Source organism: Dreissena polymorpha, chromosome 9 (assembly GCF_020536995.1).
Source record: "Dreissena polymorpha isolate Duluth1 chromosome 9, UMN_Dpol_1.0, whole genome shotgun sequence".
NCBI lineage: Eukaryota > Metazoa > Mollusca > Bivalvia > Myida > Dreissenidae > Dreissena > Dreissena polymorpha.
Window position 1 is genome coordinate 21,394,158 of NC_068363.1, and position 25,746 is coordinate 21,419,903.

Below are 25,746 nucleotides of genomic sequence, written 5' to 3' on the forward strand. Positions count from 1 at the left end.
AAATGGTTTTTTATAATATACTTTAATTTCAGGTAAGAATATGAATCATTTATTACTACTGGGGCTAATAAATTATACTAAGACAGTCACTGACACACAAGCTGGCATAAAATATAATCTATGGCAATAAATAAGTCTAAATTCATAAATAATATGTCACAAAATACATTTCATTATTAACACACCTTCATATTAAACCATATATTATTTATCTCTATATATTATATATATGGTACATAAAGGGTCAGATAGTGGTACATAAAGGGGTGGTACATAAGGGGACTGGTACATAAAGGGTGATAACAATTGAAATCGGAATTATAAATAATACATGTATGCATTATACATACACTTATTATAACACCACTGGATAAATTCAGTTTAACAACCGTTTCTTAAACCATAATAGCAGCTTTCAAAGCATATTATTTACTGAATATGTCAATACCTACATGTGTATATCTCACGTGATTCTAAAATATATTCATACTCGGTCACCTTTAACAACAATATGGTCAAGCAAACATTTGGCATAATTATTGGAAAATCTATATTTATGAACAACGATATTTAGTGATTTTTTTATGCTTTTATTTGTTACAGCCTGTGCCATTTGAATTTGGAAAATTAGTGCGACAAACCATGATATTGGGAAAAATTAAGCATTATAAATAGGATTATAAGTAACAGAATTAAAATTGTTTTTAAGTGCATGTGCAGGGTTTTTTCTAGCCTTTTTGAGAAAAGGAGTCTGGTCAAATTGGGATTGTTGTAATTGATAAAAGTAGCATATTAGGGAATTATTTATCTACAAACAGGACTAAATTTAAGTTATATATTTTGTAGGATGTTTAAATAAAAAGTTGAGATCTAGAGTTAAGAAATCAAAAGTCATAAGAGACTTATTTATTTTTTTTTTTTGAAATTGGGCTTTTTTGGGAAATTTTGGTCAGCTTTTTGGGAAAAAACGTTGGTTTTTGCAATTGGGAAGCAGCCGAAATTCGGTGGTAATTATATGCAAAAAAAATCATTGATATTCATACATGGTCGGAATTAAATGTATAAAACTGGTATATGTTTACAGGGATGGGGCGGAATAAACCATAATGGCGAGTCTATCCAGTGTCTTCACTGAGGTGGAAAGGACGAACTGGCTGAAGGCGTGGCTGGCAGTTGACATTGCAAAGTCGGGTTTAGAGCCGTTCGTGGATAATGAAGCTAAAACTTTACACGCCAATATATTAAAAGCTGTCTGGTCTAGTAGTCAGGCGCCAGCTGCATGTATAGGCTGCCATACTGCAAACTTGCTGAAATGCCCAACACTAGGCATATGCAATAAACGAGGAGGACATGGTACATGTAAATCTATGCATTATAATGCTGCGAAACAACCACGACCATGTCCAGCAAATGTATGTAATAAAGCCCATGACGAAATTGTTAAGCAACATACATTTAGTATTCCGTCATGGAAAAATACTTCGGCGCAACAATGGGCAAAAAATCCATGGGAAATTGCCAAGGCATATTTCCCTCCAGACGGATATGCTGGAAAAACTTCAGTTCAAGATACCGACTTCAACGGGCTCATCAGCTTTATGATGAACTGCAAACACTTTAACAACATGTTTTCATTCGCCATAGCTGTAGGAAAACATAATCCCCCTTGTCTACTAACAAAGGTAAGTGTATACTTGTGATTGTCAGTTTATTCCATTACTTTGACAAACATTGAACCTGTCCCACCCACCTGTCCATCCAGCCACATACATGTATGAGATCGTTTATGTTGTATGCTATATATCACTGTTATGAACATTTCTAATATCAACAAATTATAACAGGAACGCATTCATGCCATAACTATGTTTCTTTGCAATTCCATTTGTTATTCGTTTTTATGTCCCCCACTATAGTAGTGGGGGACATATTGTTTTTGCCCTGTCTGTTGGTATGTTGGTTGGTTGGTCTGTTGGTTGGTTTGCGCCAACTTTAACATTTGCAATAACTTTTGCAATATTGAAGATAGCAACTTGATATTTGGCATGCATATGTATCTCATTGAGCTGCACATTTTGAGTGGTGAAAGGTCAAGGTCAAGGTCATCCTCCATGGTCAGAGGTCAAATATAGTGGCCCAAATCGCTAATTTTATGAATACTTTCGCAATATTGAAGATACAGGGGTGTGATTTTTCCGCGGATCCGCGGATTTCCGCGGATGGGGTTGTCCCGGATGTCACTTCTGAGATTTGCGTAAATTCGTTTTAAAAAATGTGGGGGAGAGGGGCTACCACCGATTCCGCGGACGTATTTCATAAGCGGCCCGAAATATCCGCGGCCCGCGAAATCTCTCCGCATTTTACACTGGTAGATTCTGCCTAAGCATTTTTAAAACGAGCCATATAATTGGCTGTCGTTTCCCAATCTTCCATTTAAAATCGTGTTCTAAAAATGCGCTCTGTGATTTGTTTGCAAATGGCGCCGTTGTGAAGAGAAAATTAAGATTATTGAAATAACAAATAGCAATCGAATAAACGACTGACATCACCTAGTCTGATAGGAATAATGAAATGTGTTTGTCAAAAAAAGACCACGTTTTAGATACAAGCAACACATATTTTGTTAAGAAATGTGCCCACTGAATTTGTGTCACGGAAACCAGTGTTTGCAAATTGGAGTTTAGTCTATTCGAGAAGTAAAACAATTTAGAAGAGTATTGTTCGAACATGGAAATAGACAAACATGATTTGATTTTTATATGTCTGTGGGTCTGTGTATAATCAGATTCATATGCATATTCTGCTTTATTATGTTTGTCACGCTGTTCAGTTAACTGAAATAGCTTTGAACTGAGTGAAGATGTGAAATGCAAGATATTGAAAGGTAAACAAATTAAATATATTAAGTTAACTCAGTTAATACATCATTAACACCAGAAGAACACTCAAGTGTGTTTGTTTATATTTAGTCTATTAACTGTAATTCAATACATTGAAAAACTTCTGCTATTGATCACACTAAATACTTACTTAACAGTTTACTTTGCATCCTCAGTATGTTAAATGTGAAGTTTAACAGGTTTTTATAAAGAAATATTGTTATGAAGTTCAAAAAGTTGTTTATTTTAATGTCTGTTTTTATGTTTGTCATTTCGTTATGCGCGCCATTCGCGTAGTCAAAATCAGTCAACAGAATTTTCCTCCCCTCTGACTTTGCCTCAATCACACCCCTGAGATAGCAACTTGATATTTGGCATGTGCATGTGTATCTCATGGAGCTGCACATTTTTAGTGGTGAAAGGTCAAGGTCATCCTTCAAGGTCAAATATATGGGTCAAAATTGCTCATGTAATGTAACTTCTGCAATATTGAAGCTAGCAATTTTATATTTGAAATGCATGTGTATCTCATGGAGCTGCACATTTTGAGTGGTGAAGGGTCAAGGTCATCCTACTTGGTCAAACGTCATATAGGGGGACATTGTGTTTCACAAACACATCTTGTTATTTTTAGTCATTGACACGTTCTTTGTTATGATTAGAGTATAAGTGGGACTGAATAACCGTTAACGAGTGTTTTAAACAACGAAGCCAATTGCCAATTAGTCTTTTCCATTACAATCACGGTCAAACTGATACGCTGTAACTCCAATATAAAGCGCTCCGTTATAACGCTGAATCCAATATAACGCGGAGGGTGCTTGGATCCCATTTTTTCTCCAACCTTCCATTTTATTTCTGATTCAAATCCGTATAATGCAACTTCATGTATTTTCAGACAATTCAAAGATGGCGGCAATCACAGTTATGTTGATTGCTTTATTCAACCGTCCGTTGAACCGATTATAATCGCCTCGAGGTTAAACAACACCGACAGCTAATTGGTGTTAATCTGTTGTGTAATGTCAATAAAGGTGTGAAAAACTCGCGTGTCAGTGTTTATTACATGTTTTCCTCATCAGAGCGGTTCAGTGCGATAATTTCCATAAGTTAGGTGCAAGCGGGATAGTTCTACAATTCAAGTAATTCAAAACGATTGAAACATTCTTTCTTTGATATGGTTGAAGTTTGACTATATTTAATGAGCGGCTGTTCAATATACTGCCTACTGTATAAAACAACTTTTTCTGTCATTTTATTATCGTTCTAGTATTATGTCATTTAATCTTTTAGTTCGTGTATTAGAAATTAAATAATGCAGACGATTTATTTACATGCGAACGCAGTGTACCGGCAATTGTTAACAGAGCTTCACTTTCATTTTCGCGCGGTATCAGAAAGTCCCCGGGAAACACGTTTTTTGCATGCGTATGAGGCCTAAATTAAAATTAAGTTTGTTTGCCCTTTACCGACCGACCCACTTTTTACCCCCCGACCCAAAAATTTTTATTGCGATTTCTGAAAACGTATTATTTTTATTTTCGTTTTTTTTCGCCAATCATAAAAGAGCTGACTGCAATATTTATTCGTGCGCATATTTATATCCCTGTCCATTATTATCACCCCTGACCGATCTAGGTCTCTCCGATGGTTGGAATTTCATATGCCCCAGAATAGGGTGGCAGGGGATATATCAGTGAAAGGGGGGTCCATGAAAATTACATATCTTTAGGGTAGGTGTTACCTATGGTCTTTAAAAATCAATTAGGTATTTATAAGATGTATTTCTTGTGTTAGGTTGTAGAAAGAATGTCTCAAAATTTTGGAAAAAAACATTAAAACTAGCCACAGCTCCGTAGCAAGGAAATTTTGAATCTTCAAAAAGGAGGTTTTCACTTTTGTCGGAAGTCAATATTTCACACTGCAGAAACAGAACAAAACTTTGAAGGTAAATTGTGAAAAATCTAAACGTATGGGAGACACTTTTTTAGGTAAATAAACAAAGCACAGGGATGAAATTAATGAGTAATGTAGCCAAAACTAGGATTGCATTCTGTTTGAATGTTCTGTGCATGCCATGAAATGGGTCAAATTTTTCATTTTTTCATTAAAAATGAGGTGGGTGGGGGGAAAGATCAAGGGCCATAGTTTCACAAGAGAAGAAGCCAGCCTTGTCTTGGTTGTATTTTCAATGTATATTGCCTATGCTATGACACTGACACAAAAAGGCTTTATTGTGTCACTTTCCGCTTTGATGCAATGGATTTGACTGTTTGCGGCCTTTCGGAACTCGAAATTTGGTCAAAAATATATCCCCTGCCCCCTAGACAGTAATGCAAGCGTCTATAACCAGCATCGCGATCGGCGGTGTACCGTGAAAATGACCGAACGACATCATACTTAACTATTTGTTCGCGAAAGTAGTCGGACATATACGAGTTTACGTTCGTCACACACATGTTGTTAACGTGATCCAAGATGGCGGACAATCAAAAGAAATAACGATGCTCAGCGAGGACAAATGACTATCGAATTTACGACAGACATCATATAATTAGTATGGTTTAATGAAAAGAGCGTGTCATTCTACGATGGAGCATACGTTATAGATACAAATAAAACTCTTTTTTTTTTAAATGTATGAACTGAATGTCACAGAACAAGTGTTTGAAAATTGGAATGCAGTCTACTTACAAAGAAAAATACATCTAACAGTTACAGGATTATCGTTCGAAAATGCAAAATAAAAAACAAACATGATTTGATTTATATGCAAGTGGATCTGTGTTTAATCAGATTCATGTGCATATTCTGCTTTATTATGTTTGCCACTCTAAACAGTTTACTGTTATGGCATGTTAGTGAAATGGATATGTAAAGGTAAACTTATTTAATATATTAATTTCTCTTAGCTAAATACATCGACAACACTCAAGTATATATGTTTAAAGCGTTAATATTTCCACAAACTGAAACTAACACCCTTAATTTCCCCAAATCAAGTTTTCATGCTTATGTTAGTTGCAATAATACAACTACCAGCTATTGACCCTCTGAGCTGTATGTATGTACTCATAAGAGCTCAGAGCATTCAAGAAGAACTAATGCTTATGTTCAGTTTGCCCTTTTATGAATTTACTTTGCCATGCCGAGACTATGCACTAACCGGTCAAACACTTAAAATTGAGACCTGTAAAAATTTCAACTGGCCTGTGAATTGGTTCTCCTGGTAGGCAAGTCTGGCCTGTAAAATGTGATGTTTTTTGGCCATGTCTGAATTTTTCCATTAAAGGCTTTGGGCTGTCTTTCTACACTCCTTCAATGCTTGTTGCATGCTAATTGAGCCAAATATAAGGGAAAGGTTTAAGTTAAAAATAAAAGCTGTCTGGCAGTTAAATAATGACAAATGCATTTGAGCAATTAACATCATATAATGAACACATATTTGATGTAATAACACACAAGCATGCATTTGATATTAATATATGCAAGAAACAGCAAACAAGATAATGTTAAGCTACATAGGGCTTCGTACACTGCAACAGTGCTTTAATAACAGTGTTTTAAATATTCAAAGAATATTATTGTATTAAAAATATAATTTCTGAAATAAAATAAAATAATTTTCCTACCTACCTACCCAACTGTAAAATTTAGGGTCGGTAAAGGGCAAACCAACAATATTTTAATTGTGGCCTGACGCAATAAAACAATTTTTGTACATGAGTCGTATTGCATTCAATCTAAATTTAAAGTCGCTCGTCCAATGAAAGCTCTGCCCCATAATGCACTGTACTCTTAACACTTCTGAAAATGGCATATATGCGTACGGTTGTGTTTACGAATTTCTTAAACATTATATCGTCATTAATGTTTAAGATTATTATTTTTTAAGTGATGTTACAATTTTATTGGATTATCGGATAAATGTGCACATAAGAAAAGCGGTATGTAAACTGTTATCGATATGATTCGGTTTATATCAGTCTCCGCCAAACATGGTCGGACCGACAGACATGTCCTGTAAAATTTTGTAAGGTCCGGCCTGTCGGTCTAATTTACAGGACCGATTGTCCGGTAAAAAAAAAGAACGAAATTGTTGATTATTTATGTTTTTACGGCTCTGAAAGTTTTCCGCGGTATAAAACTAGCGATCGCGTCTTTCCGTTCCAACGCTGTACTCTACGGAATTTTGTGATGCACCTGATTGGTCCATTTTTTTGCGTCGTTACCATATGACGAATGCTCGTCAGGACGGTCTAAATCCATGTCGGCCTTGTCGCTGATTAAGATAATTATAAATCTGATTATTAAATGATACAAATATCAATTTGTATGGACGTAATCGAGATAGTTATTAATGATTGTGATCATCTTCATTCGCAATGTCATGATCTTGACTGTCAATGTCCCTGCGTGAAAAAGGCTGGTGATCAATTATCTAGGCCGTCGTCGGTTTAGGCCGTATTGACCAGATTCCTCTCTGACATGCGCACTGAGACTTAGCAACAAGTATCAACAAACGCTACCGCCGAGTTTAAAAACTGTTTGAAAAATGTTTCTAAGATATTATGAGGGAGCGACTCCCGGTGGTAAACGAACGGCACCACTTGATTTATGTAGTTGGTAGGTCCTGTAAAAAAAGAGGAGGTCCTGTATTTTTTCTCAGTTTACAGGACCTACTGTCCTGTAAAAATTTGACTTGTTTGGCGGAGACTGTTATATGCATGTATTTGCGTCAACACAGCATGGCAATATATATATACATGACCTATACTATAGGCTATTCTATACCTGTTTTGTTTATAGCGCCCTGCAGTAAATGAGCTCAAAACCTATAACGCGGATCCGATATAACGCTGTTTCGCGGCTTGGACCCCATTGACCGCGCTATATTGGAGTAACAGTGTAACAATCTTACCTTTATCGGCGCCAATTAGAGAAGGTGCGAACATTATGGGTCATAATTAGCGTAAGCTAAATAAAACAAAATTAACACTTGTGCATTTTTCATGAATATGGGATTTAGTCTGAATGACCTTAGTTTCATCAAAATTTGGTCAATGCAGTTATCAAACTTGTTCTATTATACGAAAGAGAATCTAGTTCGTTAAGTGTTTTTCTCTGAATGGAACGCTGCATTTATTGATAAACAACAGTATTAAATCTATAAAAAAAAATGTTTTTGTTATAAAAAAAACAAAGGTACGGGTTTTTATGTATATGTACAAAAATAATAGATGCAGTTAAAACCAAACAACCAAACACAAATCAATATGTTCTTTATTAATTTGTAATAAAAGCGCAGAATATATATCAGTCTGGTGTTGATCACACATCGTCATATTTTAATTGCGTTTAATAGTATTGTCTTTAATCTGGATTCGCCGCGTGTTGGCGGTATAATCTGCAACACCCCTGACAAACACAATACACACAATGGGTAATAAAGTTGTCAACAATTAGCGCTAATCAACACTATTATGCCTAAACGAAGTCGACGCATTCGATTCAGCCTTATTGCATTCACGTTTTACAGGAACTGTCAGTTGGCAGTACACTATTATAATGTAAACCCCTTTGTGTCAAAACCGGATTTAACTTGTGTGTTAAAAGTCGACTGTTTCATGTTATTGTTTCAATACCATCCGGGTATCTGTACTATAAGTATACCAGTCTATAAACAAGGTGCGCGCTTCCGCATATGGGTATTCCGACGTTCAAAAAATTGACCTACGGTTTAGCGTTCACACCGTCAAACGCATTTAGCAATATAACTCGTTTTTTTTCACTATTTCTTTACTTGCAAAAAATACTAGTGGCTTATAACTTACCTTGCAAACTTTTATTACTCGCATTTTGCGAGTGTTAATTTCGAGACCTGTGTATATGCGTGGATTACGCTGGATTTAAATGCCTTATGCAGTGTTCTGCCGTGGATGCGCCCTTGCGTCATTGGCGCAAAAATAAAAGATTTGTCCCCACCCGTTTTCCGTATATTGGTCCGCGAGGGCACAGGAATTAGTAATAAAAACTAATCAATTCAATTGGTAAGTCAGTAAAGTAATCGAGTGAGTGTGTAATCAAAACGAATTATTTCATTGGACGTGACGTCATTTTGCAGCCAATGGTAAATTTACTTTAATAACACTATTGCATTGGTAAGTTGAGATTATAACAACCAAACAAAATGGCGGAAAGTGACCGGCCGAAGAAAACAAAATCCATTTTAGTTTTTGTCCTCCGGCAAGTAAAATTAGAAATTATGACGATAATAATAACAACACCCCAACAGAGTCCTCCCAATTCCCAACATCGTTTAGCAATGACAAAAAAGTCTGCCCCTGGCCCTAAACATACGTTCCAAGCAAATTGGCTTCAAAAGTTGTCTTGGTCACTGTTTGACAACAACAAAATGACATACACTTTGTGCATAAAGCACAAAAAAAACGCCTTTACTATCAGTAATTCTAATTATCGAACAAGTACTTTGACACACAAGGCTGAGTTCAATGACCATAAATCTGTTGAAAGTTTTGTAAATATGTTGACTATTGTTTGACAGTTTTAAAAAGTTTTTAAAATATTCATGGTTGAATTAGAATGTTACGTCCTGTGGACTTGCTGTTAGAAGAAAACAAGCAAATTTAAGAGTGCAAGTAAAATATAATTAGTTTCTGAAAATTAAATTCTGCTACAAATATATTTATCTGTTCCCATATTTTTCGTTTTTGTCCCCACTTTTTTAACCCTAAAGGGTCTCTGTCCCCAACAGTAAAAATTCACGGCAGAACACTGCTAATGCCTACAGTAATTCAGTCTTATTTGTTTCGAATATGGTCATGATTGTTTGTTAGGACCTTGAATTCATCCATCGGTCGAAGGACGAAAAAGACGAAAATTAATGTCTGACGAATAGTAATGGTTTCACAGTATATAACTCAATTTTGATGAAAGGCGGTTGGAATGTTTATCTTTTAAATATGAATACTAGGTTTGAATCTGGGCCAAGTTGAGTCAACAAATATGTCATAAGATACAGACTTCAACTATTGGTTATTTAATTCAAATGAGCGCTTAAAGCTCTGTTTTATGCATGTATAACATATTAACGATCTATAATTATTATGCCCCCCTTCGAAGAAGAGGGGGTATATTGCTTTGCTCATGTCGGTCGGTCGGTCTGTCGGTCCACCAGGTGGTTGTCAGACGATAACTCGAGAACCCTTGGGCCTAGGATCATGAAACTTCATAGGTACATTGATCATGACTCGCAGATGACCCCTATTGATTTTGAGGTCACTAGGTCAAAGGTCAAGGTCACGGTGACCCGAAATAGTAAAATGGTTTCCGGATGATAACTCAAGAACGCATACGCCTAGGATCATGAAACTTCATGGGTAAATTGATCATGACTCGCAGATGACCCCTATTGATTTTGAGGTCACTAGGTCAAAGGTCAAGGTCACGGTGACCCGAAATAGTAAAATGGTTTTCGGATGATAACTCAAGAACGTTTACGCCTAGGATCATGAAACTTCATAGGTAGATTGATCATGAATTGCAGATGACCCCTATTGATTTTGAGGTCACAAGGTCAAAGGTCAAGGTCACGGTGACCCGAAATAGTAAAATGATTTTTGGATGATAACTCAAGAAAGCTTTTGCCTAGGATCATGACACTATATAGGTACATAAATCGTGACCTGCAGATGACCCCTATTGATTTTCAGGTCACTAGGTCAAAGGTCAAGGTCACAGTGACAAAAATCGTATTCACACAATGGCTGCCACTACAACGGAAAGCCCGTATGGGGGGCATGCATGTTTTACAAACAGCCCTTGTTATTAAGCAAGTTTGTCGGACAAATGTATGTGTAACACCGCTTACTTTAACATGAAGTGTACGATATTTTATTGATGGACACTATTGATGTTAATGCTAATAATTAAGACGACCTCAAACCTCCAATCGTTTTAATAGATGTACACTACGCGACCCGTGATTTTTGCCTAATTAGCGAAGTCAAGGCAGGCATTTTGCTTTTTGGGTGTTAAATCACCGTGACTCGTCACTCCGACGTCGCGCGAGAGCAAGATAATCTTTGCGCTAAATCCCCTCAATGTTGTGGTGATTTGCTGCGATTCGCAGTGATGGCAGTGTATATCATTAACATTGATGATTCGCCAATTCATGCATATAAACCAAATCGTATCAATAACAGTATACATAACGCTTTTCTAATGTTCACAATTATCAAATAATCCAACATAATTGCAACATCACTTACGAAAAATAATCTTAAACATTTATGTCGGTAAATATGTTTGAGAATTTCATTAACACAACTACATGTATACAGAGTTTTCCCTAAGAACCGGCCAAATTGACCGGTTCAATCGATTTTCTGGCCGGTTCAAATGCTGGTAACAAAAAAAAATATTTTGCAATAACTTTTGCTATATTGAAGATAGCAACTTCATATTTGGCATGCATGTGTATCTCATGGAGCTGCACATTTTGAGTGGTGAAAGGTCAAGGTCATCCATCAAGGTCAGAGGTCAAATATATGTGGCCAAAATCACTCATTTTATGAATACTTTTTTAATATTGAAGATAGCAACTTGATATTTGGCATGCATGTGTATCTCATGGAGCTGCACATTTTGAGTGGTGAAAGGTCAAGGTCATCCTTCAAGGTCAGAGGTCAAATATATGTGGCCCAAATCGCTTATTTTATGAATTCTTTTGCAATATTGAAGATAGCAACTTGATATTTGGCATGCATGTGCATCTCATGGAGCTGCACATTTTGAGTGGTGAAAGGTCAAGGTCAAGGTCATCCTTCAAGCTCAGAGTTCAAATATATATGGCCAAAATCGCTCATTTTATGAATACTTTTGCAATATTAAAGATAGCAACTTGATATTTGACATGCATGTGTATCTCATGGAGCTGCACATTTTGAGTGGTGAAAGGTCAAGGTCATCTTTCACAAGGTCAAGGTCATCCTTCAAGGTCAAACATTATATAGGGGGACATTGTGTTTCACAAACGCATCTTGTTTTAAACATGTTATAAATTACCACAACCCACATTATACCCCCCTCTCACCCCCACCATTTTTTTTTTAAACATCGAATAAATTACCACACCCCTCATTATACGCCCCTCACTCCCCCCTACCCCCCCTACCCCCTTATCCCCACCCCCAATTTTTTTAACATCTTATAAATTACCACTACCCACATTATAACCCCCTCTCACCCCCACCCCCCTTCCCCCCACCCCACCCCCATTTGTTTTCAAACATCTAAAAAATTACCACACCCCACATTATACCCCCCTCTAACCCCCACCGCCCCCAAGATTTTTTAATTGAGGAAATGACATATATAAATTAATATAATAAAAATCTACTAAGGTTATTATAATACTTATACAAATGGAATTAAAAAATGTACCTGTGCATAACAACAAACAATTTCTGAATTTCTGATCAAAGTTCACTCATTCATTTTTGCGTTGAATAAGACCGCCTTAGTGAAAATTGCTGCACAATTGATGAAGTTATGGCTGTTCAAAGCGATGCACCCCTTTTTCGGGTCATTTTGAGTTGAATACTTTGAAAATGAAAGTAGAAAGCGGACAGGTCTACGAATACGAATTACAATAATACCCCAAAGATTGATAATCGCTGGAAAGACTGCCCTCTTGTTTTCATAGGACGGCATATAAACTATCCGGTACATTTTTGTATGGAAAATAACCAGTCTAAAAAATACGCCCGTTTGTAAGAATTGCGTTTTGTGACGCAAGTTTTTTTTTTACAGGAATTAAGTTATTAAATTTGTATTTGCGTTTGTGTTTGCTTTATTTTAAATTTAATAACGTTTTTGGTTATTATCCCCCGCCATAGGCGGAAGGATATTGTTTTGGCATTGTCTGTCCGTCCGTCTTTCCGTCCGTCCGTCCGGAGCCATATCTTGGAAGTGCTTTGGCGGATTTCATTGAAACTTGGTAGTATATATGTGGATAATAGGATGATGCACTCCAAATGGAATTGTACACAATCTGATAATAACAGATTTATGGCCCTTTTTGTATCTTAAAAAAAAATGCTTGTTTGTTTGTCCAGAGCCATATCTTTGAAGTGCTTTGGCGGATTTGATTGAAACTTGGTATGAGTGTCCAGATGCATATTGGCGGGGGATATCAATTCAACGAATTTGCTTGTTTTAATTGCGTAATAACGCAAATACGCTCGTTATCTATAGCCCTGTGATAATTACATAAATGTATATCATGTAGACATTAGCTCAACCATTTCACTCAATACAACTTAAAATAATATAATATAATATAACATATTTTTTTTCATAGGCGCGAGAGATTGGCAGAACTGTCCGTCATTCGTCGCAGTGTAAAGTAACAGATCCAGACCTCCGGGACATCTTCACAATACTGACTAGCCTGCTGAGTGACCCGAAGTGTCTATCACATGACGTTACTGCACAAGAGGCTCTGAGGAAATTAGCAGAGGTATAAATTTTGTGTTTCGAGACAAACCGTAAAGGTAGGCGCATTCCGACAAATAATAAAAGGGTGATATATGTTTTATGAAGACATAATTATATTATCGTGTACATGTAGGTCTATTGTAACTTAATGATATTTTATGATTAACTAGATTGAGTTACTCTCAAATACAGTTCATGTACATAGATTACTACATGATACATTAATTTTGTACTTTTAGATTTGAAAACTAATTACATATATGTCCTAACTATTTATGCCCCCTTCGAAGAAGAGGGGTATATTGTTTTGCTCATGTCGGTCCGTTGGTTGTTCCGTCCGTCGGTCCGTCCGCCAGATGGTTTCCGGATGATAACTCAAGAACACTTAGGCATAGGATCATGAAACTTCATAGGTACATTGATCATGACTCGCAGATGAACCCGATTGATTTTGAGTTCACTAGGTCAAAGGTCAAGGTCACGGTGACCCGAAATAGTAAAATGGTTTCTGGATAATAAATCAGGAACGCTTAGGCCAAGAATCATGAAACTTCATAGGTGCATTGATCATGACTCGCATGAAGTGCCGGATGCGTATGCCACCAACGTTACATTACACTCATACAATCGTGGAATATCTACAAAACCCTGAAAAAACTTGGTCCGCGAGTATTAACATGATCATCTGCAGTGATTAAAATGTAAAAGTCGATCTGATACTACAGGAATTTTTTTCCACTGTAGCTCGCTATGACAAACGCTTTGTTACCACAAATCACTGTCGTGACAGTCTACATTATATCACCCCCTTTGGTGCAAAAAGGTACAATGTACGATTGAAATAAGAAGACATACGGTACCTTTTTGCACCAATTGGGCGATATGTTGGTGTTTATTTGTTCATGTTCATTAAAACAATAGTATACAAAATAATATTAGTCAGGGGTGTGATTTTTCCGCGAATCCGCGGATCGGGTTGTCCCGGATGTCTTTTCTGAGATTTGCGTAAATTCGTTTTAAAAATGTGGGGGAGAGGGGCTACCACCGATTCCGCGGACGTATTTCATAAGCGGCCCGAAATATCTGCGGCCCGCGAAATCTCTCCGCATTCTACACTGGTAGATTCTGCCTAAGCATTTTTTAAACGAGCCATATAATTGGCTGTCGTTTCACAATCTTCCAATTAAAATCGTGTTCTTAAAATGCGCTCTGTGATTTGTTTGCAAATGGCGCCGTTGTGAAGAGAAAATTAAGATTATTGAAATAACAAATAGCAATCGAATAAACGACTGACATCACCTAGTCTGATAGGAATAATGAAATGTGTTTGTCAAAAAAAGACCACGTTTTAGATACAAGCAACACATATTTTGTTAAGAAATGTGCCCACTGAATTTGTGTCACGGAAACCAGTGTTTGCAAATTGGAGTTTAGTCTACTCGAGAAGTAAAACAATTGAGAAGAGTAGCGTTCGAACATGGAAATAGACAAACATGATTTGATTTTTATATGTCTGTGGGTCTGTGTATAATCAGATTCATATGCATATTCTGCTTTATTATGTTTGTCACGCTGTTCAGTTAACTGAAATAGCTTTGAACTGAGTGAAGATGTGAAATGCAAGATATTGAAAGGTAAACAAATTAAATATATTAATTTAACTCAGTTAATACATCATTAACACCAGAAGAACACTCAAGTGTGTTTGTTTATATTTAGTCTATTAACTGTAATTCAATACATTGAAAAACTGCTGCTATTGATCACAATAAATACTTACTTAACAGTTTACTTTGCATCCTCGGTATGTTAAATGTGAAGTTTAACAGGTTTTCATAAAGAAATATTGTTATGAAGTTCAAAAAGTTGTTTATTATAATGTCTGTTTTTATGTTTGTCATTGCGTTATGCGCGCCATTCGCGTAGTCAAAATCAGTCAACAGAATTTTCCTCCCCTCTGACTTTGCCTCAATCACACCCCTGTTAGTACATTCACATGCGCATACCCATCTCTCTAAAGTCTTGACAAACAATTTGTGCTGACATGTTTTATTTAATACAATAATTAAACATTATAAATTATAAATATGATTAATTTTCATCGGGAATTCAAAACAAGACGAAATGTAAGTAACGTAATGTTACGATATTAAATAAACTATAGTTGCCATATTGGTCCATTACAAAAAAGGATTAGGTTTAAATGTAGAATTAAACGTGGGCAAATCATTTCCTTCCCATCGTTATGAGTGTCCCTCACTAGTGTAATTAAACGACTCGATTTTTCCGCTTTATCGTCAATTGCTATTTGTGTTTTACCAGATATTAAATCCGACATAAATCACATCGACTTAACTGAGAATTAACGTATCACATTTTTATAATCAGTTACTGATACATAAAGCTGCTTTAAGTTGTAATGCAAACGTGAATTAAACAAATTATATTGATAATACTTCATCATACAGTTGTTCTATAATGCTATTAATTAGTTGAATATATATTGGCTTTGTTATTGAGCTGCAGGCCGATGGACAATGCGGTTGTCTGAAGCTCAATAACAAAGCCAATATGAATTCAACTAATTAATGACAATTTTATTAATTAACTACATAATATTATTCATCAAGAAAAGCTTGAATTTCACTTTTTAAATACAGGTTTGTGGGGACAGTGGTCTAGTGGTAAGATTCTGGGCTAGGGATCGAAAGGTCCCTGGTTCGAATCCCGCCAAGGCACTGGATTTTTCTGAGCAAAAAATTAATCCCACGCTTGCTCCTCTCCACCCAGGTGTGTAAATGGGTACCTGTGAGGGAAATAAGCCAATGTGCCGTGGCTGCCTGGTGCGCCATATGTTAACGGACGACTTAAATCCCAGTGATCGTGGGGTTGATTGTGAAGTCGGCTGAAAATGTATATCGAAGCAGACTATAAACCGCATCTTTAACTTTTAGGTTTTTTGCTATTAAATGAAGTATGAAGTTTTGAAAAATAGGGAAATTTCTGTTCTATACAACTTTTTCCCTGTTTATATTCCCATGCAAAATGCTTTGAAAATGTTTTGTACATGTACACCAAAATACCTTTTAAGAGATAATCTTGTTAATTTTAAACGAAAATTTTATGTTGTCAGCGATTTTCCTTGTCCAATTGGGAAAAGTACCCGTACCGGTCCAATTGGGAAAAATTGAGTCGTGAAAACCTCAAAATTGGGAAAAATCGAGTCGTGAAATCCTTAAATTGGGAAAATCGCGTCGTGAAGTATGGGTCTTATTGAATACATCATACAATTCATACTTAATTGAACAAACCCATTAAAATAATCATTTGCAGGCATGCCTTAATGACCATTAAGTAATAAAGTTGATATAAATAACAAAATATTAAAAAGAACACACAAAATCAATTATTAGTTGTTTTAATCTCTTATATCTCTTATAAAGAAATGTCCCTCTCTTTCATTTGTTTAAAAAGTTCTACAATCTGTGATGTTTGCACATCACTAAGTTGCTCGCTGCCCTCCCTGCACAGCATTATTAGCGCCGTCAATGTTTCCTGAGAAAGACGGTTTCGATTTGTTGTGCAGAGATTGTTTCCACAGAGGCAGTGCTGGAGGGCACAAGTCTTGACAGCAGCAACAGCTGATACATGCAGGGGTAGGTTGTCCTAAGATGTTCATCCCCCAGCATCTTCTGCAGCAAGTCCACAGGTGGATTGCTGTTTCTGAAAACAGAAATAATATAAAACTATATGTTTATGTCTACCAGGGTCTAATTAAATGATATATAATCATGGAGTGTCCATGAAGAGAGCTGGAACAATTATGTATTTTAAATAATAAATATTTCTTTAATATTATGTAATATGCATGCATTACAAACATCTAAGATTTATATAAACATGATCTTGAGAAGAAAAAAATGTAATGAGAGAAAGAAAAAGAAAGCAAGCAAACTCTGAAACAGTAGCTAACTAAGAACTGCATAAACCATAACATAAATAAATCTGCAACACTAGTCTAAAATGAACAAAGCTAAATAACAGCAAACAAGTAAGTTCATTTAAGAGTGTGAATCATTGTTTCCGCTACCTTTTATTTCAAAGATTTTTTGACAGTTTTGTTAAATTTACATCATGTTAGTTGTTGCTTTAAACATAAGCAGTATTTGTAATACCTTAATTGAAACTTGTATTTTGCACAAATCATACTTACTTATACATTTGGGTAAGCACAGAATTTAAATCAATGTAATCACACTCTAAATAGAAAACAGACCTTTTGGAACTAACAATGGGAATGATCACAACTGAACTGTCCAAAACATCAACTAATACCTATGCATGAACATAACATATTTAAAGATGTCAAACTCTGCAAGGGCAGTAGCCTTGTCGAACAATGGTGGGCTCTGCGATGTTTGACCTTTGTATGTGTCTTCTTTTCGAAGCCCATAGTGTGAGGTCAAGGTCTCAATTTTCGCCTTAATAAAATTTGTGTTTTGTGTAAGGATAATCATATCAGGCCTCTCTGTCTCTAGGTGACTTAACTACTTAAAATTATTGATGACCAGAGTTTATAAAAAATCTCAAAATTAAAAGTAATATAATTTGTAAATAAAAGTACCAAAGAATTAAATAAACTGTCTATCTTTACTATTCTTTAGTATATTGTTAATTTCAGGCACATAAAGCCAGTTATACCTTTCCATAATCTGATTCTCGCAGTTCCACAATGGTTTCAGGCAGATTTGTCAATGTGAAGACTGAGAAGGCTTTAAGCTCTGGCGACACGAAGTTGAAACCGCTATCTAGTTCTTCTAGGAGTTTGTTGACCATAGGGATGGCAAGCTCCTCCACTACCTGAGTAGGGGTGTAACTGTCCTTGTCTCTGAAAAGAAATAATTGTTAAATGATCCCAAAAATTAATCAACTAATGTAAACAACATGTATGTCAATCACATTGACAAGCAAATATTTCTGTGAACTACCTTAGTCTTCTTGAATAAACTGTTCGTTGATCAATTTCTGCAAAGAGGGTGCTCATGCGCGACAGATATAGGTCATCTTCCACTCCTGGAGGTTGTAGGCATGCCCTGAATCTCTGGGTTAAGATTTCCAGGTTGTCTGTCAACTCCTACAAAAAATCAGATACAGTATTGATATTACTGCAGTCTTTCAGCTTTAAATAGTATGAAGCTTATGTTATAATTATATTATATTATATGTTATAATTAAAGCACCTTACACTATAAAATACAGTGAAGATCAGTTTGTCATATGAAACTTTAAATGAATTCGCTTTTATCATAAAACAAATCGTAACTACTACCTTTAATTTTCTTGTCACATCTGAGAAATCAATTGCAGAACCCTGTAGAAACTTGCAGAAGATGTTCACTGGCTGGAGCATATCGCACATGACCGGAATAGCTGCCACAGTGTTTTTGCTCGTGATCTTGTCTCGAATGGCAACAATCTCAGAATCTCCTTTTCTTTCCAGAAGCTCATCAAGTGTATCAAGGATCTGCAATGGAAAAAATAGATGCCTGAAAGTGACTCAAAGTATCCCCCACACCACTTTGAAGCAAGCATAGTAAATGACAAGCCTGTGGCTAAGTTTAACTGAACTCATAACTCAACAACATATCGATCCCAGTGCATGATTTTTTTTATATGATTAGAGTTTAAATTATATCACTTATAAATTGTATGAGAAATTTCATCTACAACCCGAAAAAAAGTATATGCAGTCGAACAAACCAAACAGCTGACTGAAAAGTAGCGAGACTAAAAAAGTACCCCCGTGTCAAACTTCATTTGCATGTTAAGAAATTATAATAGCCTAACTGTAGATTGTGAAAGGAATGTATTAACTTTAAAAAGCTAATAAGATCAATTGTCAAATATCTAAGATAACTTTTGACATTATTGTTTCAGATGTTAATATAATAACATATTTAAATGTTTCTTGATTTTTATGATGCAATCAATATGTAATGAGAAGTAATATGTGTAGCTACCTGGACAAATCGATCTATGAACCTCCTACAGGCCACGCCATGAGACAACCATCTAGTAGCTGCTGCTCTGACCATCACCAGCTCTTTGACATCATATGAAGACTGGACATCCTGAGTAACAAAAACATTATACAACCTAGTGCAAAATTTGATCTAAGTTAATTATCATATTTGGTTTGTTGTTCAAGAGCCACTACTTGAATACTATTAAATTGTCCATTTGAAGTATAAAATTCATATTCAAAATGTTGACCTGTCATTTGAGTTCAATAAGGCAGCTAAGCATCATTATTTTATATAAAAGGAAATTATTTATTTAGATGGCCAGTTTACAATGAAGAAACACATGCATTTAACAAAGAAAACACAATATTTGACAGACTATAAAAGCATAAGACTAGTATATTTAAATCATGATACTGTTTGATTGAAACTACCTTGAACACAGCAAATTTCTGGGGTGAATACTCGAACAACTTGTAGACTGACAGCAGGACATAATCCACCTCCACGAGAACTTCAAAGTGTTTCATCAGGTGTTTCACGCAGAGAGCTAGTTTATGGTTTCTGCAGTTGATGTACTGGGAATGAGGAACCATATTCCTGAAACGTCTCTGCACACCTGTCAAAAAAAGCATAATGTTATGCATTTAGATCATGGTGTTAATTGAATCCAATGCAGTTGAATGTAAAACAATAATCAAAATTGCATTTAAGAATCTTTATTTAATCATGCACAACTGAAAACAAACAAGAGCTAATATTATTTTTCATTTCATATTAGCTGAGAAAACTATTTATATATACCATTCTGCTCTCCACTCATGGTATTGCAACCGTCAAACCCTAGGAACATCACTTTGTTGATGTTGATATCCTTTGACTCCAAAAAATTCACTAATGCCTGAGTGAGTGTTTTGGCATCTCTCCGTTTGACGTTAACAAGTCCAACAAAGTGGTCTTCCACATTCCCGCAGTCAAGGTAGCGAATGAGAATCGCCAATTGACTGCGACCAGCTTCGTCTGTAGACTCGTCAGCAAGCAAAGCAACGTAGTCGCTTGTCCTAATTTTATCAAGTTGTTGTTTTTCAAAGTAAGAGCTGAGTGCAGAAACTATTTGTGTGATGGATTTTGGCGAGGTATACATGGGAGAGCTTAATTGCTTATAAGCAGTTATATCATCACAGTTTGCTTTGGCCATATGCTCTACGAGATCAGGAATGCTATCCAGCGCCCAGTGTTTGCGCACAACAAGGTTTGCAGTGTTAATCAAACATGTTATGTATTGTCTGTTTATTTTAATCTCTGTTTCTGAACTGTTTTCACCCTTTTGCCTCTGTAAAAGTTTTGGAATAGTTTCTGTCTCTACACCTTCTTTGGCCTTAACTTATCTGCTCAGGCTGTCCTTATGCAATTGAGTTTCCTCATGAGCAGTTAGTTTCCGAACTGGATGATCCCCAAGGACAGTGCCTGTTAAAAAAGGCGATGGTACACCACGGGCTACCTGTTTTGGTCCAAAAATTTCACAATACTTGCACAAAAAGCCATTTTTGCTGCTGCTAAAATATAGCCAATCATAGTTCCATTCATATTTTGCATTGATTTTAACTTGCTTTTTTGGGGGTGGGACAAGAGTGGAAGGATCATTTTCAATTTTTGTGGCAATCAACATTTCAGATGAAAATATTTCATGGCTAGACTGGGATGGATCTTCAACTTGACCATCATCAATACCACTTTGAGTTGATTCAGAAGCCTCAGGGGCCTGTTTGAAATCGGCGTCACTAGATTGATTTATTTCAGGGGTCTGGTGTAATTCGGTCTCAACGCCAACGGCCTGGTAAGACACTGCCTCGGGGGCCTGATTTGACACGGCCTCATTATCATATACACAGGCCTCGGAGGCTTGATTTGATATTTTGAACCCAAACTGCGTCAGTGGAATGGATCCCTGATGACTCTTTTTTATTTTTTTGGCATAGTATTTACTGTTATGACTCATTTCAACTAAGTTAACAAACCCACGTAAAACAGAACGCTGGCTTGACAACAGAACCGGAAACAGTAACGACTCTATTGATTGAACGCGCTGAATAATAAAACCCGAAATTAATCGAGCGCGTGGTTACACACAACTATACGATTTTCTTTGTTCGCTCGCCGAAAGTTGGGTTTTGTTACAAATCTTTCGATCGTTTTGAGAAAAAATTCGGACGCCGATTGGGATTTTTCCAGATGCCGATTGGGAATTTGGGAATTTTCGTTCGATTGGGAAAGTACCGTTTTGGGAATTTGGGAATTTTCGTTCAATTGGGAAAGTACCGTTTACCGGTACTTTATAAAGAAGGAGGAAAATCGCTGGTTGTTGCAAGAGGAAACAAATGTTCCATGCATTTTATTTCAGAATAATAATTATTACTATATAAATATTGTAATATGAAGGCGATATAACTGATAAAGCATAGGAACAATAGCATTTAAACTTAGTATATGACGAAAGTTGCTTTCAAGACATTACATTATGCAGGAACACAATTTGGCAGGTCGCGAAATTATGCAAAATTTACCTAAATAACATTCCAGCCACACTGGATCCACAACCTTTGTTTTTAATACAACTCTGAAAGACAATAAGGATTGAAAACTTACTTATTATACCCCGACATACAAAGTTTAGGAGGTATACAGGACTGAGCTTGTCTGTCGGTCGGTCCTTATTAAGTGTCCGCTCTTTAATTCAAGTTGTTTCGTCCGATCTTTACCAATCTTGGTCAGATGTTGTATCTAGATAAGGTCTAGGACAAGTTTGAATATGGGTCATGTTGGGTCAAAAACTAGGCCAGGGGGTCACTTAGTGCGATTTTAACATTGATCATGGTGTCTGCTCTCTAATTCAAGTAGTTCCCACCCGTGCCTCATTAAACTTAGTCTGAAAACGTAGCTAGATGATGTCTAGGTCAAGTTCAAACATGGTTCATAGTTTGTCAAAATCTAGGTCACATAGTCACTTGGTGTGTTTTAAACATTGAGCATGGTGTCTGCTCTCTAATTCATGTAGTTTTCATCCGATCTTCACCAAACGTGTTCAGAAGTTAAATCAAGATGATGTTTAGGTCAAGTTTGAATATGGGGAATGCCGGGTAAAAAAGCTAGGTAATAGGGTCATTTGGTGCGTGTTAAACATCAACATGTTGTCTGCTCTCTCATTCAATTAGTGTTCATCTGATCTTCACCAACCTTGTCAGAAGTTGTATTTAAATGATCTTAAGGCCAAGTTCGAACATGGCTCATGCCAGATAAAAACTAGGCCACGGGATCACTTAGTACGTTTTACACATTCAGCAAGGTGCCCGCTCTCTAATTCAAGTAGTTGTCATCTGATCTTCACCACACTTGGTCAGAAGTTGTATCTAGATGATATGTAGGTCAAGTTCGAACATTGGCTATGCCGGGTCAAAAACAAGGTCACGGGGTCACTTAGTGCGTTTTCAACATTGAGCATGGTGCCCGCTGTTTTTTGTGAAGACAACATGCAAAATATTCTGTGTCACAAAGCTCTAGTTGCCATTAGGAATTGCATTTGTAATGTGTAAATCCTCCCATGATGTCGAATAAGTTTTGCTTTCGGCGCTCATTGCAGCTTAAACATATTCAAAGTTGTTATTTTTGTACATATGCTCAAATATTGAACCTAACTGTTGTGGTTACACTGCACTATTGATATTGTTGAAAAAGGGAGCTGAATATATTAGGTCTGAGTGCTTTTAGTTAATTGTATTATTAAAATTTTAAGGATTTAAACTTTTGCACCAAAACAAATCATACCACTTTAAATTGGCGTCCAAAATTGTAGAAATTTTACATTCTCATATAAGTCAGAGTTTTTCCTGGTTTCTGAATGGCTGAATGTCGTATTGGCCGACCTTTTTCCGTATTAGGTGTGTTTTTCCATATTGGTCGCCTTTTTCTGGTATAAGGCGAGTTTCGAGCTTTATTGGCAAGGCTCAGCTTGTATGGGGCGAACACATTCTTGTCTAATATTATAAAGTTAAGTAATAAATACTGGTTTTATGAAACAGTTGTTGAATGATAAATACCAGTGTTTTGCAGTTGAAACATATAAATTTGTTTACAACACAGCTGGAACGGGATACATTGAGGATAACCACGGAGGAGATGATTCATCTACTAGAGGCTGCTCAAGATACACTTAAGACAGTTGAACACTTTGCCGATAAAGCTCTGGATGAGATGAAGATGCATCTTGAACAGTGTAGAAAGGATCTCAATGCACATACGGACAAATGTAAACAGGAACTTGATGAGCACGCTGCAAAATGTACAAATGCAATAGATGAACATGTGAGCAAGACGGTTGAATCGACCTATGAGCAATCGCGTAAAGGTATTTCTTACTTTAACTTCACTTTATTTTGCCTATCAATAACTGCAAATGCATACTAAGGATAATTCCTCGTGTGTTTTAATATGTATTGTCATTCTCAGTATACATCGTTAGTAAATTGGATGTTTAAAAAATAATTGACAAATCGGTGCATACCAACATAAAACATATATGTCACAGGGCTCGAATTAAACACTCGCAAACAGGCCATTTGGGATTTCATTTTAAAATGCGCGTCTAAAAAGCGAGTGCACAATTGAGGTACTCGCCATTTTATGTGAGTTGGGAAAAAACAAACAAATCAGCAGATTTTCAAAAAATAATCGTCTGAAGATGATCAGGAGGATGCAGTGGTCTATCTAAGGTATTTGCCGTCGATCATTATATTGTAAATTTATAATGTGACTGTTCCAAATCTGTAAACAACATAGTTTGCAAGGGATGTCAATCTGGCCGGTTTGTCTGCAAGGGTTTATTTCTCTGTTGATGCCCATTTCTCGGCACGTCTCTGGGGCATAATTGTTTCTGGATATGTAAATACTTCCTTGATCGTACTCGATATATTTCGGAGAAAAAACCTAAACCCACAGAAATTAACAACCAGCTCAGTTAGAATTGAAATGTGAGAAGCACAATAGCTAACATGAAATAGAAAACTTTATTTGCGAGTAAACTTTGTACACTGGACGTGACCGGAGTTCATAACGCTGCCGACTATTTTCCTAACACTAGTCACGTGACCTTTAAAATGTCGTCTACTAAAAAAATAACGAGCTTTTTTGTGGCGAAAATCAACCTAGTTCTTTGTGTTATTGGTTACCACAGTATCACTACAAGTTCAGGGCTTTATTTTTTGAGTTTAGATCTACCAAAGGATGCATGTTTTATAGAAAGATGTATTGCGAGTTGGAAAGAAAAAATGCGAGTTAACATTTTAACAACTAGCAATTTTTTGCGAGTTGAAACAAAAAAGTAATTCGAGCCCTGTATGTCAAAATAATGTCAGACTTCATTCGCCAAATTTGTTTTTAGTCTGCTGTAATTTGGCAATATCACGGACTGTTTGTTATCAAATGTGGGAATTTATTGTCATTGTACACATGCCCATTGATTTGTTTCCTGTAAAAGAAGTGTTACGATATCATTGTTAATCTAAAATTGTATTTAGAAACGTGGTGTATTTCATTGTTAAATCGTTTCGGAAAAAAATCTACGGTTTGGGAAAATGGCCGATAGTTAGCGTCTTTAAATTAAAAATAACTGTTAATTAATATAACACATGCAATTCAATATGATATATTACTGAGTTACTTACTTGAGTAAAGTAAAGTACTATTTTCCACACAAATGCCTGTCTTGAGCACAATTGTGTAATCATTTGATCATATTAATACCATGCAACCACAGGAATATGTTGACTTACTCTAGCAAAATTCTAGCAATAGTATTTCAATATGCTGAAGCATCGCACACTCGTACAAAATTAAAAAGGACTTTTTTAATGGACTGGCAAACCAATTGAAAACACTACGATATATATGTGTTGCTTTGTAAATAATATGTCACACACTTGCTATTAACCTTACCACCATTTAAATGTGAATGCAAATGATAAAACCAGTCAAACTTATTGTGAACCGTTCAGTTAAAAAATAAATGTACTCATAACAGCTATAAATAGACTACAGGCACGATAATATGCTTACTTATTAAATAGTTTAACTTCTTTATATTACAGTAACATTATTTTTTTTTACTCCTTCAGGCGTATATAAAAGATATGGAAATAATTGTGAACATTTTTAGTTCGACTATTATCTATGAAATATATATAATGGAGCTATCCTACTCACAGCGGCGTCGGTGTCTTTGTGAGAGTCTGCGTGAGCGTTTGAATGTTAAAGTTTGCGTATCACCTCGA

General features: G+C 36.1%; 3 protein-coding genes across 4 annotated transcripts in view; 2 read left to right on the forward strand and 1 right to left on the reverse strand.

Moving 5' to 3' along the window:
* The window catches only part of LOC127846695 (NLR family CARD domain-containing protein 4-like), a 755,110-nt gene that overhangs the window by 653,472 nt on the left and 75,892 nt on the right, over positions 1–25,746 (forward strand). The window lies entirely within an intron of this gene.
* LOC127846706 (uncharacterized protein CXorf38 homolog) lies at positions 1,084–23,940 on the forward strand. The gene is made up of 3 exons (XM_052378205.1): positions 1,084–1,682; positions 13,264–13,422; positions 23,561–23,940. Exons 1-3 carry the CDS (start codon positions 1,107–1,109, stop codon positions 23,882–23,884), a joined length of 1,059 nt encoding a protein of 352 aa, XP_052234165.1. The 5' UTR covers positions 1,084–1,106; the 3' UTR covers positions 23,885–23,940.
* Positions 16,803–21,776, reverse strand: LOC127846703 (uncharacterized). 2 transcript variants are annotated; one of them, XM_052378200.1, is made up of 8 exons: positions 20,228–21,776; positions 19,858–20,042; positions 19,421–19,531; positions 18,730–18,924; positions 18,389–18,534; positions 18,102–18,288; positions 17,736–17,881; positions 16,803–17,123 (listed from the first exon to the last, which is right to left on the reverse strand). In XM_052378200.1, the coding sequence occupies exons 1-8, from the start codon at positions 20,619–20,621 to the stop codon at positions 16,946–16,948; spliced, it is 1,542 nt and encodes a 513-aa protein (XP_052234160.1). In that variant the 5' UTR covers positions 20,622–21,776; the 3' UTR covers positions 16,803–16,945. The 2 variants fall into 2 exon arrangements, with proteins under 2 accessions (XP_052234160.1, XP_052234161.1); XM_052378201.1 differs by lacking the exon at positions 17,736–17,881 and having other exon boundaries at positions 16,967–17,123.

Excerpts from the sequence above, each read along its gene's own strand:
- LOC127846706 (XM_052378205.1), top strand. The coding sequence starts at position 1,107 with ATGGCGAGTCTATCCAGTGTCTTCACTGAGGTGGAAAGGACGAACTGG. Across the intron at positions 1,683-13,263 it reads CCCCTTGTCTACTAACAAAG|GCGCGAGAGATTGGCAGAAC; the intron begins GTAAGTGTATAC and ends TTTTTTTCATAG. Across the intron at positions 13,423-23,560 it reads CTCTGAGGAAATTAGCAGAG|CTGGAACGGGATACATTGAG; the intron begins GTATAAATTTTG and ends TTTACAACACAG.
- LOC127846703 (XM_052378200.1), bottom strand. The coding sequence starts at position 20,621 with ATGGCCAAAGCAAACTGTGATGATATAACTGCTTATAAGCAATTAAGC. Across the intron at positions 20,043-20,227 it reads CATGAGTGGAGAGCAGAATG|GTGTGCAGAGACGTTTCAGG; the intron begins GTATATATAAAT and ends TTTTTTTGACAG. Across the intron at positions 18,535-18,729 it reads ATGTGACAAGAAAATTAAAG|GAGTTGACAGACAACCTGGA; the intron begins GTAGTAGTTACG and ends GATTTTTTGTAG.